This window comes from Lactuca saligna, chromosome 9 (genome assembly GCF_052625555.1).
Source record: "Lactuca saligna cultivar CGN05327 chromosome 9, ASM5262555v1, whole genome shotgun sequence".
Taxonomy (NCBI): Eukaryota; Viridiplantae; Streptophyta; class Magnoliopsida; order Asterales; family Asteraceae; genus Lactuca; species Lactuca saligna.
In genome coordinates, this window is record NC_136425.1 from 142432267 (window position 1) to 142450408 (window position 18142).

General features: G+C 34.2%; 2 protein-coding genes and 1 pseudogene across 2 annotated transcripts; 2 read left to right on the forward strand and 1 right to left on the reverse strand.

Annotated features, from left to right (window-relative positions):
* The first annotated feature begins 4495 nt into the window (after window positions 1-4495).
* On the forward strand, window positions 4496-6947 carry LOC145018406 (COP9 signalosome complex subunit 6a-like). Its single transcript, XM_078976295.1, has 9 exons — window positions 4496-4930; window positions 5117-5205; window positions 5591-5684; window positions 5794-5855; window positions 5933-6011; window positions 6100-6192; window positions 6279-6379; window positions 6467-6522; window positions 6653-6947. Exons 1-9 carry the CDS (start codon window positions 4639-4641, stop codon window positions 6732-6734), a joined length of 948 nt encoding a protein of 315 aa, XP_078832421.1. The 5' UTR covers window positions 4496-4638; the 3' UTR covers window positions 6735-6947.
* Window positions 6948-7892: 945 nt separating this feature from the next.
* On the reverse strand, window positions 7893-8243 carry LOC145016765 (uncharacterized). Its single transcript, XM_078974984.1, has one exon. The coding sequence runs from the start codon at window positions 8241-8243 to the stop codon at window positions 7893-7895; it is 351 nt and encodes a 116-aa protein (XP_078831110.1).
* Window positions 8244-11615: 3372 nt separating this feature from the next.
* Window positions 11616-17770, forward strand: LOC145016766 (uncharacterized; annotated as a pseudogene).
* The last annotated feature ends 372 nt before the right edge of the window (window positions 17771-18142 follow it).

Genomic DNA, 18142 nt, shown 5'->3' on the forward strand with positions numbered 1-18142 from the left:
ACTCATCGGGAGTGTGTAAGATCCTTAAACAAGGCTTAACAGGGTTCACGAACCATACATTTCGATGCCGAACACTCACAACTATCCCACATGAAACCTCTCTCAATCGTTTCCACACTATCTCTCTCTATGTCAAACCTCTCCCAAATCTCTCCAAGTATGCGAAATCTCTCTCAAATATCTCTCTGTATTAGAAATCTCTCCAAGAATTTCAAATCTCTCCCAAATCCCTCTAAGTATGTGAAAACTCTCGCAAATATCTCTTTGTATGAGAAATCTCTCCAAGAATGTCAAATCTCTCCCAAATCTCTCTAAGTATGCGAAATCTCTCTCAAATATCTCTGTATTAGAAATCTCTCCAAGAATGTCAAATCTCTCCCAAATCCCTCTAAGTATGTGAAAACTCTCGCAAATATCTCTTTGTATGAGAAATCTCTCCAAGAATGTCAAATCTCTCCCAAATCTCTCCAAGTATGCGAAATCTCTCCCGAATCTCTCTCAAATAGTTTCCGTCACTTTTTTAGAATCATTCGGGTCATTCCGACGCTTAACCGTGTCAAAAACAGCTTAAAACGGGGTAAAAACGAGAAAAATAGACATTAGGAACCGAAACCAAGAGAGAAGCTTCTTAGGACCCGAAGGTCCTCTTAGGGACTGAGAGCAAGAGGAGCCGAACCGAACCCTCCTGATGCCGAACCGAACCCTCCTGAGCCGAACCGAACCCTCCTGAGCCGAACCCAAAGGTACTGTTCACCACTAACCGAAACCGAACCCTGCTCAAGAGGAACCGAACCGAAGGCACTGTTCACCACTAACCGAAACCGAACCCTGCTCAAGAGGAACCGAACCGAAGGTACTGTTCACCAACCAAACCGAAGGTACTGTTCACTACTGTTCACTACAGTACGTTCGGTTCTGACATTCTCGCCTCCTATTCCCGAACCGAACCCCACCCTCGCTACTGACTCTTCGGACCGAACCCTCGCTCATCGCTTCTCGCGTCTGACTCGCCCCTTTCGTTTCCCTCTGTTCTCTCCCTCTCCCTCTTGGTTCCTTCCTTATCTCTTCCTCCCTCTCGGTTTCTGCCTCTCTCTCTCTCGGTTCAGCACCAGAAGGCCGAGCCTCGGCCAGAATTCGCATATTTGCCACTTTTAGCCCATTTTTGATATTTTTAACATTTTAAGCCCGTTTTTCATGATTTTAAAGCGGGATTTTCTCCAGAAATTATATTTTAACATAATAAACTCTAAATATTCATAATTTAAACATATTTTGATGAAAATCATTATTTAAATAATAAAAATCAAATGGGTGAATTATTAAAGGTGGAGTGTTGACTTTGCCTTATCCAATGTCACAAGCAACCACCCCACACCCACTCTTTGACTAACCACACCTCCCCACCTTACCTAGGTCACATCAATGGCATTTCCACTCAATTTACACTCATTCCCACGTTTTTGGAGCTGGAACAAACATCCTCTCTCCTCATTTTCTCTCATTTGCCCTCATTTCACTAAGTATCAAACACCACTTTCTCTCAAACTTTTCCCACTCCAAACTCGAGATTCAAGGCTGATCTTCACGTGTTCTTCCACTCTTAGTAAGTATAATTCATCCTCCTTATGATTATTTCACTTCATTCTACTCAAATCATGAATATCTTACACAAACTCCATCATATTAGCGTTAGAGCTTCGAATCTTCAAGTGATTCTTCAAGTGTTCTTGGGTTGAACACTTCTCTTCTTCAACACTTACCTACTGAAATCACTCAATGTGAGTTCATACCCCTACATTTTCATGTTTTCTCAAGTTTTCAGGGGGGGAATACAAGTTAAAACACTAAGAACATAATTAAAATTTTCTAACAGCCTTCATCAGAAAAGTTCAACTCCATTCACGGACTGTTTTGGGCATCTTAAACATTTTTGTTTTCAAAACTGTACAAGGTGCAAATATCAAGTTTGTAGCTTTAAAATGACTACTTGAACATCTCCATACGATTTTTCTACGATTTATGGTGATTTTTACAAAACTGCCTATCATTTCAAACAACAATCCGGACCAGTCTGTGATTATGGACATTTTCACCCAAGTTGGAGGTCATTAAAAATCGTGATAAAAATTATGAGTAAACTAGACACATTTTGTGAACTCTCAAAATTTACGGATCTAGTTTTCGACTTCGTATGATTTTTCTATGATTTTTACAAAACTGGGAAGAATTGCTAAAGTTAGCCAACAGCATGTAAATATCATAACACTTTGTAATATGTTGAGCAAAGTGTATAATCATAAGTTCTAATATTTGAATGTGTTTCCTTGTTAGTTTATCATTGTGAACTGAAACTAAGTTATTCATATTAAATATTATTCATTCATTTAGAACACGTATTATGTAACTATAAAAAGTATAGTTGGATAAATTCACAACGCTAATACATTTCCATAAAAAGAATTCATACATATTATATACATTTTAGATAAACTATAATAGGTATAGTTTATGATACATCACTCAACACACTCGTACAAAAAGGGTATATTTATACAAGAAAGATTTATATCCACACACATTTCACGTAAACTTGTTAACCTATGTTGTGAGACTCTCTCTCCCCGTACGTCCGAGTGCGAGATATAATTCCTGGTAGTTATAATCAAAATCTCCTTGAGGGAGAACGTGATGCTTGTATATAGATCTATATTGGGTTTGACACCCCACACCTTGCTGCTAGCTACAGTGGGACCTGCAGGTCTACAGGTGACAAATGTCATTTCATTTTCGCGACGCCTGAGAAACGTTGTGGCAGGTTCACATAGTCACAGTATGATTATAGCGACTCACCTAGGGAGATAACAATTCATAAAGTTTACGGGGTTTCATAAAACCGAAGTAGGTTTTAGGTTGATAAAGAAATTTACTTTCCATATCATTTTAAACTCACGACATTTCTACTAAGAAATGATGATTTCTTATACATTTTAGTCTTTGGTTATAAGGCTACATTTTTCGGATTTCAAGGAAAATATCGGATTTTTCTGACACAAACGCGACATTTACATGTGATAGACTTCTACTAAGTTTATTAATAAAAGCTTATGAACTCACCAACCTTTGTGTTGACACTTTTCAAACAACTCGTATTCTCAGGGAAACACTAAACAGATAATCAAGTGCTTTTGAGGTTGGGACGTTAAGACGTCAAACTTTTCATATTTTGTCAACATATTGTAATTGATTTTGAAACATGTAATTCATACAAGTGATGTAACTTTTTCAATTATATATATGTTGGTTGTGTTTGCTTAAATTACTATTGAAATTGTGGTTATGATACTATACATGAAGTCCTCCACCCCCGGACGTTTCCGCCATCCTTGGTTTGGGGGTGTGACAAAACACATGTATAAGGTCAACCATTCTCACCGAACGTAAAGGTGACGCAAATGGACATACACATTGTTTAAACTGGGTAGGATTATAATTGGGGGAAATAGTCCTCGACACGCAAGCCGAAATCAAGCAAAATGATTTCTTGTCGAAGCAAACCTGATAGTCGTGTACCGAAAATAGAAGCTCCTGTAGGTCAACTAAAGGTAGAATAGTATACTCATTGCATATAAGAAATTCACAGAGTAAATGGTGATATTCAACACCCATCAACATGTTAACATAATCACTAAAACATGATGCCCTAAATATAGCCGCACAAACTAGTTTGTTTCGTAAACAAGTCATGATTTCCCGCCCAAGTTCAAGCATACATGTTGTAGTCACAATCGCTTCATATGTTCAATCATGCTACAATTAAAAGAACCATTAATTAGGCATTTGTATGTATGTTCCAGAGGACATTCTGGGATATCATATTCCTTATCAACACATTCCAGAACACAGTTTTGGACTAGGATTCTGGATAAAAACATTATGGATCCATATTTCAGAACCATTCTTTGTATTTTGGACACATTATACATGTTCTAAACGTGTTATATACATTTTGGATTCGTTACAAACAAGTGAAATTAGGGTATTTATAAGAGTTGTTGATCTATCTTACATATATAACCAAATGTAATCTTATAATTGTCTTTAAACCATTAAAAATCACAGAAAAATCAAGTAACACCTATTTAAATACATAAATTATCTAGGTTTTAACATATATTCTAAATTAAAGACATAATTATAAAGACATATGAAACTTACATGAAAAATGATACTCTTCATCGCTAGAAGAAGACATCTGCATTGGATTGGTAGTCCGAAATTACAGAGTTCAAAATTGTGTCTGGAATGCAGTATGATATTACTGACTTCGAAATGATATTTATAGGGAATACCACAATACCGGGTTGGATCGTATACCTCATTATCGTTTACGAAATTCAAGTCCGAAATGACCTATTCTAGACTTTGTAGTCATTTTCTAAAGAAAAAAAAAATATAGAAGATGGGTTGAAGGTTGAAAGTTGAAAGTTGAAACACCCCCGTTTAGTCGTGAAAACCTTTAAACCCAATCGACGGCAAAACCGCTCTTTCGTTCTTCGGCGAAATCAAAACTTCAATCGGAGAAAATAAATTAGGGCTCTGGCGGCCCTCAGAGATTCAACAACAGCAAATCAAATTCAAATGGCATCATCGAGTAGCGGACTAACCTTCAAGCTTCATCCACTGGTGATCGTCAACATATCCGATCACCACACACGAGTCAAGTCCCAATCGCAACCACCCACCGCCAATGGTGGTGACGCTACCTCCGCCTCTTCCAGTTCTCCGGCCCTTTCTTCACCTCGGGTGTTTGGTTGTGTCATTGGAGTTCAACGGGGACGAACCGTCGAGATCTTCAACAGCTTTGAACTTCTCTACGATCCATCCAACCATTCCCTCGACCGTACCTTCCTAGAGAAAAAACAGGAACTCTGTGAGTTTTCACCTCTAACTTTCTACGCATATTCACAGACTTACACATTTTTTCTTCCACAGACAATCGATTTCTAGGGTTTCTCCGACACTTTAGTTTATCTTAGGGTTTTTTGTTATGCATAAGGCAGTCCATGTTATTGGTTTCTTGTACATTAATCAACATCTGGTTTTGTGTGTGGAACAGATAAGAAAGTATTTCCCAACTTCTACATCCTTGGATGGTATTCTACAGGCGCCGATGCAGAAGAATCAGATATGCACATACACAAAGCTGTGAGCACTGTTTTTTTAATCTAAACTTGTGAAACAGTATGACGTTTGATACATTTGTATATGCTTAAAGGGTTAATCATCAAACTGTTCAATGATCTTTCCTTATGAGGACGATGTTTAACAAAACACTCTGGGAGTGAATTCATTATTAAAAAGCTTAATCTATTCATTAGTTCTGTTTCCCTATTTTCCCTACAAAACTAAATAACTTTGTGTAAGTTCTTTCTCTTAAAGTTGATTTTACACAGTATTAGTTATTATCCGAGTTGCAGATTGTATTCTGTAACACAAATTGGTTGAAAGTATCTTTAGTTTGTGAAATTGGCTTATGGTTTTGTTCAATAAACTCTTCTTTAACATGATAATGGTGATCATCTTGTTACAGTTGATGGATATCAACGAAAGCCCTGTGTATGTTCTTTTGAACCCTTTGATCAATCATGCTCAAAAGGATCTTCCAGTAAATATCTATGAAAGTGGTATGCAACCCAACATTAATGCTTTATAAATCTTCTTCTTTTGTGTAATTATTGATCATTGATACATAATTTCTTTTGATAATCATAATCATAATCACTACTCCTGAAGAGTTGCATGTGATTGATGGGATTCCACAGCTTATTTTTGTACGCTCCAGCTACACTATAGAGGTAAATTAAATGTAAACCCTTGTTTTATTAATTTTAATTATTTACGATTATACCCCTAACATTTGTTACTGCTCCAGACAGTAGAAGCTGAAAGGATATCTGTTGACCATGTAGCTCACCTCAAACCATCTGATGGAGGTTCAGCTGCTACCCAATGTGAGTCTGGAGTTTGGACATTTTTACCCTTTCATGATTGTGAATATGTTTCCATGTTTTATGAAAACTTTTTGATCATTTTGTGTAGTGGCTGCTCACTTGACTGGTATTCATAGTGCTATAAAGATGCTGAATAGCAGAATCCGTGTGCTTCATCATTATCTCATTGCTATGCAAAAGGGTAATATTGTCCATTTGTCCTAAATCATGAATTCACATAAAAAGGAAGAGTTAGAGAATCTTTTTAATCTTTATTCAAATGCACAGGTGAAATCCCATATGAGAATTCTTTGCTAAGACAAGTCTCTAGTCTCTTGAGGAGATTACCAGCTATTGAATCTGAGAAATTTCAGGATGATTTCTTAATGGTAAAAATTCTTAACTCTTTTTAGTTAATTTACATTGAAATTGAATATATGTTTTAAGGAATTACTTATTTGTACATTGTTTTGTAGGAATATAATGACACATTATTGATTAGTTATCTGGCAATGTTCACGGATTGCTCAAGGTATGATGCTTGTTTAAGCTTTTAGTTAATTTGCATTAAAAGTATTATTATTATATATTAAATTGACATTATTATTATTATTATTATTATTATTATTATGATTATTATATGTTTTATATGTTTGTTGCAGCACAATGAATGATGTGGTTGATAAAATCAACATTGCATATGATAGGCATAGTCGAAGGGGAGGACGTACTGCATTCATCTGATTGAATACACTTTTGAGTTATTTTCTATTTAAAAAAAAAAAAAAAAAAAAAGAGTTAAAATCGTATTGATTGCTTTTGTGAAAATTAAGAATCGTGAGTTATTTTAGGTTTAATTTTGTTATTGCGTTTGGTTTTAAAGTTGCATGGAATTGGATTCGATAAAAAATTTCAAAATGCAAAGAAAGAAATACCTTCTTTGATGGATTTCAAAAATTATTCTTAATTCGTATCTTTTTTTTTTCACTCATTAAAATTAGACCTTAAAACAATTATTAACCTTAGAATTTCAATTTTTGTTATTAAGAAGTTAAGTAATTTGTTTTTATGCAGATGAATTTTATTTATGATTCATTTGGTTCACTGTCGATTAACAGAAGTGAGGTTGTGATTGTTTTTTTGGAAAAGCTACTCGAATACGTCTGTGCATCTTCTTTTCTAAAATGACAAAGACATCTTCTAGACAAAAGATAAATAAATAAATATATAACTTGAAAATTTTAGGTTGTATTTTTTTGGAAAAAATAACTGTTGCATTTTTATTTATTGTTTGCTAAGTAAAAAAATAAACAAAATTTTTGTAAAAGAATTTTGTAAAAAGTAAAGTTTTCTTTTTCATATAGGCCATAATATTTTTAGAATTATGATCGTCTTTAATTTTTTATTCGAACACTAAATAATCTTCCACTTCTAATAGATCAATGTTGATGTTCTTAATTACATTCGTGTGAGTTTATTTTGTCCATTAAAAAATTTCATCCGTGGTTGTAAAATTGAAATTGTGGTTCATTTTGTATCTTTGGAAATCTTCAATAAAAGTTGAAAAAATACAAAATTAAATAAAAATATATAAGAGCTTCTAGTTTTTCTATGCATTGACATAAAATAGTTTTTAGAGAAGAATAATTCTTTTGTACAAATAGTTTAGTGTGTTACATCGTTGAGACTATATAACCATACCAGTGATATATTTAGAACAAAAAACCACATGATTCCTTATGTAAATAATACTAAAAAAATATGAAAGTATAAAAATACTAGTAGTGGCGGATTGGGTTGTATGAGAAAAATATTTAAGCATCCGTTCAATATTTATAATAAAATTCTTATAATTGAATCTTACGAGGTCTTATATCTTGAAACATATTCACAATTGCGTCATTACCAATGCATTTTAATTTTTTTTTCAACATATGTTACTAAACTATCACTCAAAAATTGATCACTCATTTTGTTGCGTATATCGGTCTTTATCAACTTCATTGCTGAAAATGCGCGTTCCACACTTGTTGTTGCTACGGGTAAGATCAATGCAAGTTTCACAAAAACGTAAATCTTAGGAAATGTTATATGCTTCTTTTCTTTGACCATCTTTTTAGCAATGTCTCCAATACTCTTCAAATCAGTAAATCGTTCATCTTCTCGCACATCTTTAATGTAATTTCCAAGTTCCACTTCAAGAACTCGAAGATCATATTCTGTTGGAAACTCTTCCGGATAAAGTGTAACCATTTTCATTATTTTTTTCTAAATCAAAGGCTTTGAAAGATTCACTTGGGCACAAACAAGCAATACAGAGAAGTAAATTTGTGTTTACTTCATTAAAGCGATTGTTCAGCTTTTGAAGTTGTATATCAATCACCTTCTTAAATTCATCGATGCAAGTTTTTAACCTTAAAAATATATATACACATATATATTAATAACCAATGATATAACACAATAAATTTATAAACCAAGGTGTTAGTTGATAATAACAAACATTACTAACCTGTGAACCTCTACGACGACTGTATCCACTAAAATATTCATCTTCTAAATCCACGACTTTAACTTCGTTTTTAGCACAAAACAAAGTAACTTTCTCTAAAAGTGGGTCTCATCCTACATCTCTACTTTCTTGAATTATTTTTTTGAGCTACTTACTTGATTCATAACATTTACGATAGTTTGGTCTTTTCTTTATAGTATTGTATTCAAATGATCCGTTACTCCCAAGATATCAACCATAAAATATAGACAAAACACAAAATCAAATGATTTGAACCACTTTAAGATGCAAATTGCTTCAACTCTACGATCACAATTATTATCAAATTCACCAAGGCCTTCGAGTACATCACAAATGGAAGCATATATGGTTTGGATATTTAATAAAGATGCAAAATGAGAACCCCATCGAGTATCAGACAGTCGTTTAATACTGACTTTTTGATTTAAACCGGTACCACTCTGAAGCTCACCTAAAATAAACCACATAAGAAATGAATTAGGCAAATAAATAGCATAAACAAATGAAAATAAACCACATAAAGCATACCTTCAGTCAATACTGCCATAACTTTATCTGCTTGTTTTTTTCTTAACTTATCTCATCTTTTGTAAGAAGACCCAATAATATTTAACAATCGAGAAACCACATATAAAAAATCATTAATCGTCGTGTGATTCTTTGCAACACTAGGGCTAATTGTCATTGGTGAGCGAAACAATGAACAAAGTGTGCATATTTTATTTCATTCATAATCAAAATCTTCAATCCATTGAATGCCCACTCATATTACTAGCAATGTCATACCCTTGTCCTCTAATCCTACTAGGACTCAAATTCAATTTTGAAAGCATATCATAAATGGTAGCCTTTAGTGACAAAGTTGAAGTGTCATTAACATTTCTAAGGCCAACAAACTTTTCTACAACTTCACCTTTTCTATTTACAAACCGCAAAACCAATGCCATTTGTTCTTTACATGACACATCACGTGACTCGTCTACTAAAACTGCAAAAAAATCATTTCCAAGCTCTCCCATAATAATATTTAAAATTACATCTGAAAATGTTTGCACAATATCTTTATGAATTTCACTGCATTTAATTTGTGCATTTTTTTAGGATATTCTTTAACACAATACGATCTACAACATCACATCGATCGGCTAATCACCATAGTAGTTCAAGAAAATTACCTTTATTACCATACTTAATATGTTTTTATAGTTTATATTAAGCCTTAGGGACAGAGCTACTATGTAGCCCGGGGTAGCCAAAGCTACTCCTGAAATTTTCCCCTCAATTGTAAATTTAGTGATTTTAAAAATAAAAAAAAAAACCCATCACAAATCCCTTGGAAATTCGTCACAAATCCATCACTAATCCGTCGACAATCCACCACAAAATCTGATAATAGTGAATTTAATGTAAATTCGTCGGTTTAGTGATAGAAAATTCCTTCGAAAAAGATTTTTTTTTTTCTAGCAATACAACTCCAAAAAAATCTGAATCCATCACTGTTAAGCCTATCAGTTAATTAAAATTGAGTAAACTACATATTTGAGCCCTCATATATTTATATTTGTAATATTCGTCCTAACTTTTTTTCTTTATATTTTTTCATTCTTTTGCCGTTGCAATTTTATAAAGGGGTCGAGCACAAATATTTGCACATATAAACCCCATATAAATTTCTACGGGTATTCAAAATTCTAACTATAAATATCCAATTTATAAACCCCGTATACTTAAGAGCTTTAATGAGAAGTAGCATCAACATCCTCAGTACCATAGCCAACTTGGTTATTAAAAACCATCAAAACTTAAAAGAATCCTAAAATTATTCCATGAATTAGGATGAGCATAAACTAAACTTATTAAAAACCATAAAAACTACAACAACTGAAACTGATACAAAAACCGACGATACGTTTTTTATTTTGAAAAGTCAAAGTTGAACGAACGGTTTTCAGCAAAAAACGAGCTATATACACCCAACTGCATCTGCACCAAGCTTTAATAAAATAATAAATTATTAATACACATTATATAAATATTATTTAAAATACTAATAATATATATATATACTATATTTTGACTTTGACGGACTCTAGCCAAGGGATTCAAAACAAAAACAATTTCAATTTGAGGGACACTTTAAAACAATTAAACAATTTCAGTTTCACTTTGTTGACCACAGTTAATGTATTCACGTTTTAAACTTTGAACTTCAAATGCTTTAAAGAAATGTGCTTTATGGTTTCAAATGCTTTAAATAAAAGTAAATTAAAACCCACCACTAAACAAAGCCACAATATAGATCAATATTTTTACAACTATGCTTTACCAATTGGATTTGAGGGGATGAGACAGATAGAATATTCATCTGAACATAAAAAGTATTCATAATCGTAATCCCCTTCAAGTCCTTCATCATCTACTACATATTAAGATACCCTTACAAGTTATATCAGGATAAAGTTTATTAACTACGAATTGAGTAATAAAACATTGATTCCTACCCAAGTACCTTTCAAAATTGTGAATCAAATCTTTTTTTTTTTTTTTTTTTTTTCAATCCTTTATCATTTTGGAGATCATTTTTCCTTCTTTCCTTCTTTCTTCTTGATCCTACTCAAACTAATATGAAAGTAAGGATAAGAAAACAAACATTTGTGTTAGTAAAGGAAAAAAAAAAAAAAACTCTAATAAAACTAGGGGAAGTACAAATCAAACCCCTTTTAATGAAAAAATTATCAAACAAAAGAGGAAAGATTAGTAAATTCTTGAATCCGATTTCTTAGTTTTTTCAAAATTGAGGCCATGTAAATAAATAATTAGGGTTCATGTTACATTATATGCGGTGTGTAATGTGTATAGATTATAGAACCCGTATTTTCTAAAGGCCCAATTTCTTTTAACCTATACTTGTGGCGCATGTTCGAAACCTAGCACTACCAAGGATGCTTTTATTTATTTATTTAATTATTTATTAATTAATTAATTTTCTTTCCTAATGCATCGATTTGAAGCAGCAAACATTGCGATAAATTAAAACCTTTATGGCCCATTAAGGCATTTGCTGAACATTTGATTTATTCGACAACTTTGGCATGCAAGGGAAGAAGAATCAGGTTTGCTTCTCTTTTGTCAATTGTAGTTACGATTTATTATATCATTATTCTCTATATTTTTTATATTAATCATCAGTATATGTTTTCTAATCCATATTGTTATTGGCATTGTTCATTCTTAATTCAATATTTTGATTTAGTCAATTCTGGTAGATTTAATGAACTTTAGTTTAAGTAAAAAAATTATATTTAAGAGCCTGTTTTTTAGTTATTGCACAAGGCCCTTAAAAATTAACGAACTGTCAATGTATATATCAAATAAGGAAATAATATAGATAAAAATGTCATTTACATTAACTTCAGGATTTAGTATTAACCCTGTTAGCCAAAAAAAAAGTAACCATGCAACAAAATTAAACCACAAGAAATAAAAGTGTAGCTTGCAAAAGTATAATATCTACAATAAGATTATATTTACCATTGCGCATACCATTTTCTAAATTATTATGAACTAACACATGTTTTATGGATAACAAAAAGTATATATTGAATACTATTTTGATGATAGCGTGTACAATTGTCTAATACTATATAACTGAAATCTATATTATATTTTAAATGTCAAACAATGCCATTTAGTTGTTAGGGCATCTTGCTTTAGTAATCTTTATGATTTTGTGGTCAAATTTGGATGTTTTTCTTTTAATTTTAATATATATTATTAATTATTAAATATAATCAAAACAAAGAGAACATATTTAAATGTGGATGATTTGAAATCCATACTTGATTGTGATATCCTTTGCCATTTGAGTTGCTTGAAAACAATAAAACTTCTTTTGTAAATATGCATATTACTATACCTTTGTTGATTCATATTTGTCACGCAAAGTTATAATTCATAGTGTTATTATATTTTTGACGAGTTCTAAAATATTTGCAGTTAAGATTTTATAAAATTATATAATGTGTAACAATAAAAATTTTGAACGAGGGAGGAGGCAAAAGTCAATGCACATAGAAAAAAAAAAAAAAAAAAAATCAGAGGAATTGAATATCGACAAACGTGTTTTGAATGTCAACATTAATAGGTAGAGGTCCTGTCATATAGCGATGAGTGGAGAGTAGTCATCTGTAAACTGTACGGGTAAAAGGGCACAACTGACATTTCACACCAGCCATGATCAAGCTCACACTTTAGGGCATCTCCAAAGCGTGAAGAGTAGTCACTTTGTAAAACCGTACGACAAAAGGGCACCACCGATATTTCCCATAATATTGAAGTCAAGCAAATTACATATTTGGTCCTTGTGGTTTTCTTCAATCTATACTTTTAGCCCAATTTTTTTTAAAGTAATATGCCTGATTTCCTAGGTTTTCAAATCTTGCATTGGAGGTCCCTGAGTTGGTTACCATCAATGGGACCCGGTTAAATATGTGTAAAATTACAAAATACTATAATTTTGTCCTTTTCTGACTTTATCTGTATTATTATTATTGATCTTTTACACATGAGGGATCGTTTCTGTAAATTATTGAAAACTCTCTTAAAGGCCTAGAAATTTCAGTTGACCGATTATCTGTATCTCTTCTAATCAGGGTTCAAGCTGGCCTCTGATGTCTGCAATCTATCGTTGAAACTCCTTCGATCCTGACTTCACCAACAACTCACAATCAAAATGGATCAGCAACAACATTCTCTATTCTTTGGAACCTAAATAGCCTTAATCTCATTAATATATGTCTCTTCTATTCATGGTTCAACCGAACCTACAACTTTGGCCACCTCCCTGCGTCACCCTCTCTCGAACTCCAATAGTTTCCAATATTGGTTAAACCATGGACAAACACCTCTTCTAAACCACAACTCCACTCCGTCACCTCACATCCAATAACTGCAAATCCATCCATGACATGCCTTTTTTGCCTCACCTCCTCCCCTACACCATGACTTCAACCCACCGAATTTGTAACATCCCGATTTTCAGGTATTTTAATATTCCTTGTATCTTTATTATAAATGGCACTTTTGGTCCCTTGGAAGAAAAGTTTCACGATTTTAGTCGTACGTTGGACGTACATAAGGGTACGCGTAACGTACCCATGCAAACTGAGGACCAGGGGTGGGCAGCTAGTACGTTGGGCGTACGTGTGGTACACCGAGCATACTATCCCAGACCCAAAACCCTACTTTCTTAGTTGCTCCCTATATAAAGAACATTAAGTTCTCTTTTGGTCACCCTTATTAGCCTCCAAACCTTCCCTAAACCCCAATACCTAGTTTGGATGTTTGTATGAGCCTTTCAAGTTCATTTGGGTGCTTTTGGTGCATTTAGTTGAAGAAGGAAGCTATATAAGAAGAAGGGGGTGTTAGCAAGCTTATAGATCCAGAAAACATCCCTCATTGTGCATCATTTTTAGGTATAAAGTTTGTACATTGACAAGTCTTTCATTAGATCTCTATATTTGAAGTTTTAAGAGTTTTATCTGCAAAGATTGGACCTTTTTGAGTTTGGGGCACTCCAGGGGTTTGTAGTTGTCCTTTCATGTATTATGAGGCTTGTGGATGCATAAAAATGGCAGCTTGATCACTTCTTTTAGTTCATGCATGAGCAAAATAACTTAGAATGTGTTTGGAGTTTATGAATATTGCTTTGGGACTTTTCTAGCCATGCAAAGGCTTAAAGTTGATAACTTTATGGTTTTAAACATCTTAAAATGGCCAGATCTATGTTTCGGAGTAATTGTCTTAAGGGTTTAAGACACAAGTTGGTAGAAATGGGAACAAACGAAGTACGCTGGGCGTACTCCTGGCTACCCCCCCGCGTAGCCAATCCTAGCCCCATCATTTCGTTGATCTAGGTTGTACGCCCCGCGTAGGTTATTGTACGCTCAACATACGCACAGGGTGTTGACTTTTTTTGACTTTGCCCCTTGGTCAAGATTTAGGGTTTTTGGACCATGAGAAGGGAAAAATAGTCCTTTTGCCCTTAGAAGGTTTAGTCGTGGAAATTGGACTCGCAAGTGAGTTTTTGGACCCTAATTATTAATTAGGGTTAATTATTTTGTTGACTAGGTCCGAGTCTTGATCCGGTCGTTTGGGTGCTAGGTTTTCGTGTCATCATTATCAGGTGAGTCTCCTCACTCACTTATCCTCAGTTAACCATGACCTATCATGGCCACTCGATCCAGCTCCTTACTCGAATCTCCTCATAACCACCATACTGAAAATAAACCATACATTATCAGATGAGATGCATTTAGGGATGAGCATTTGGACCGGGGAACCGACTGGAATCGATACCGAAACCAGAATCGATGGAACCGGCCGAGCTAGGACCGAGATGATACTCATGTGGATTTTTGGAATTGGGAACCGGTAGAACTGTACCCGGTAGAAACTGGAAAAAACCGGTAGAATCGGCAAAAACCGGAACTGTATGTTGCTATTTCTTGATGACCGGTTCCAACATTGAAGACACGATAAGAACCGGGAACCGGTAGAACCGGCGGTCCGATCTGGTTCTTAATTTCGGCCGACTTCGGTTCCTAGGTCGGGTTCGGTTCGGGCCGGTTCCAGCTGGGTCGTTGTGACTTCCTTGTTATGCGTACGGGTCCTGTGCTTCCAGTAGTATGGGCCTATACTACCTTCTACACCTACCCATATTTTTCTTAGAAGATCATCACAAAAACCCTAATAGCACACACTAGAACACACATACATCCTATTCTCACTCCCTAGAGAAACGCTAGACATTCCTCAACTGGATGGCTGCTCTCACATAACTCATCCATGAAACTTCCACCAACCCTACAACACTCGTGTATGCTAGTCATACATAACATTGGATCCTATAGACAGTCGAATACCTGATTCTAACCTATGCCCTTCATCAAACAAGAATAGGAAATAAGGATAAACTAAACATTCTATAGCTATAGAATCTTAGTTATCTACAATTATAATGCATACACTAAGCAACTACAATAATGATGTCAATTCCATACAAGAAAGAAATCCTAGTTTATCAAGCATCAATTATTAGGCATTTCTATCATGCAATTCCTAAAGATCCCCAGCCTATCACTAGCTTATTGTTCTAAAATAAACATAATATCAAATAACAGTGTGGGTAACTTGGGTATACTTCTTGCTACGACTGATTGTACACATCACATCCTTCCTTGTTTACTTTTGAAAACAATTTTTGAAAATTAGTTTAAAAACTTTTGCAGTTCCTTAGTTTGTGTCTGGATTCACACGAATGCTCATCTAATTCTCTCAAACCAAGGCTCTAATACCAGCTTGTAACACTTAATAATCACAATAAATTTAATATTTTCAAAATTAAACATTAATCAACACTGTTTTCAAAAACAGTCATTGTTTCAGAAGCATTATTTAAAATCAAAAATTTCCCAAGACCTAGTGACATAAAACAGGAAATTGTGTACAATCACGCCTTTGCCTTTCCACGATCCTTTGAAGCACCTAAAACGATAAACTAAAAATTGTAAGCCAAAGCATAGTGAGTTCCCCCAAAGTACCAGCACACACACATACACACACACACACACACACACACATATATATATATATATATATATATATATATATATATATATATATATATATATATATATATATATATATATATAACGACATATACAATGTCAATAACTAGAAAGACTGGATTACCCCAGAGCGCACATAATGGGTTTGGGATGCCAATCGATCCCTCCGATCATATTTGGAATTCCCCCAAGCCCTTAATATGATTCTGGCATGCCAATCGAGCCCTCAGCTCATATCTAGAATGCTCCCAGGTTTGTTGGCTACATCACAAAGCAGTACTAACTTAACCCAATACAATATGTCGACATGTGCAATAGATAAACATAAACATAGAACCAGAAAATACAGATAATCATGCAGATCTACTAATCAGCCACAAACTAGCGTAATACTATCCTAATTAGGATAAAGACAAAACTGCAAATTTAGTCCCTGTGGTACTCAAAAAACTTTGGATAGGGTTGAAAAAGTTTTCAACTTTCATGGAAGGTCCAAAATCAAGGTTTTTTTTTGGGTTTTTGGTCCAAAAAAACTTAAAAAGACGGTTATGCCCTTTTTATTTCTTTTTTCCTTTTTCTATAAGTATTTTAATGATATTTTCACTTTAAAAAAAGGAAAAAAGAATTTTCCACCCCTACCCCACCGTACTCTATCTCCCTCCTGTTACTCTCTCTCTTTCTTTCTCTCTCTCTCTCTCTGTCTCTTTCTCTCTCTCTCTCTCTCTCTCTCTATCCCTCTATCTTTGAATCTTTCTCTCTCTTTTCAATAGTTGAACTATTTGAAACCAAACATTAAACATGGCGAATTTTCTGATGATGAAGATAAAGTTATATGTGTCCTCTTTGCTAGCATTGGTAGCAGGTCCATTTCTCTTTCAAGATTCTATATTAAGGGCGATTTTGTGATATTTAGCACGCAAAAATGGAGATTTTTGTCAAAATCTCTCAGATGTGAATATATATGCAAAAATCTAAAAGTTTGAATAATTAATATGCAGGTAGTCAATAATGGCAACATAGTTATCGACAGACAATGATATCAAGAACTACTGGAACACAAATTGAAGAAGAAGATGATGAACAACTTAATCACCCTACCCGAACTTAGAAAACCTCTTCAACATCTTCAATGTTTCAGTTCTTCAACAAACTACAGCTACCCATCACAATCGATTTTTCAAAATAGTAATATCGATGTTAATGCTCCATTATCATCATCAATATCATCGTCTCCATTGTATTTGTACAGTCCAAATACTTCTAGCTACCATGATCAAACCTTATCTATCCCATCTAGCCCTAGAATTAATGTTGCTAATCGTCAACATCCAGTTCTCCAATCATAAGATCATGGATTTCTCGGTCTGCTTTCCATGGAGACTTACCAGCAGGAGGTAAAAGATAGTTCTACCCTTGTCTTCTTTGGAGGTGATCAAGCTAGTTGCAGTTCTATTTCCGATGGGAGCTGCCATTATGAGTATCGTAGTACTGTTGGTGTGTATGATCAACATCGTAACAACTTGAGTGAATCTTACAAGGAATTTGATGGGCATTATGATAAGGAAAAAGGGTATTATAAGTATTCTTCATTAGACTCCAGTCTTGAGGAGATCAAGTAGATGAGAGAGAAAGAGTCAAAGAGAAAGAGAGAGGGTGTGTGTGTGTGTGTGTGAGAGAGAGAGAGAGAGAGAGAGAAAGAGAGAGAGAGAGAGTACGGTGGGTGGGGGTGGAATTTTTTTTGTCTTTTTTTTAAAGTCAAAATAGCATTAAAATACTTATAGAAAAAGGAAAAAAAATAAAAAGGGCATAACCGTCTTTTTAAGTTTTTTTGGACCAAAACCCAGAAAAACCGTGATTTTGGATCTTCCATGCAAGTTGAAAACTTTTTGGACCCTATCCAAAGTTTTTTTTGAATACCACAGGGACCAAATTTGTAGTTTTGTCCAGGATAAATAATCTAGTAGGCCAACTTTGGTGCCTTCGATCCACTG

Bases quoted from the DNA above. Each gene is read 5' to 3' on its own strand.
- LOC145018406 (XM_078976295.1), top strand. From the start codon at position 4,639: ATGGCATCATCGAGTAGCGGACTAACCTTCAAGCTTCATCCACTGGTG. The intron at 6,193-6,278 runs GTAATATTGTCC...TCAAATGCACAG, and splicing joins TCTCATTGCTATGCAAAAGG to GTGAAATCCCATATGAGAAT. The intron at 6,380-6,466 runs GTAAAAATTCTT...ATTGTTTTGTAG, and splicing joins TTCAGGATGATTTCTTAATG to GAATATAATGACACATTATT.
- LOC145016765 (XM_078974984.1), bottom strand. From the start codon at position 8,243: ATGGTTACACTTTATCCGGAAGAGTTTCCAACAGAATATGATCTTCGA.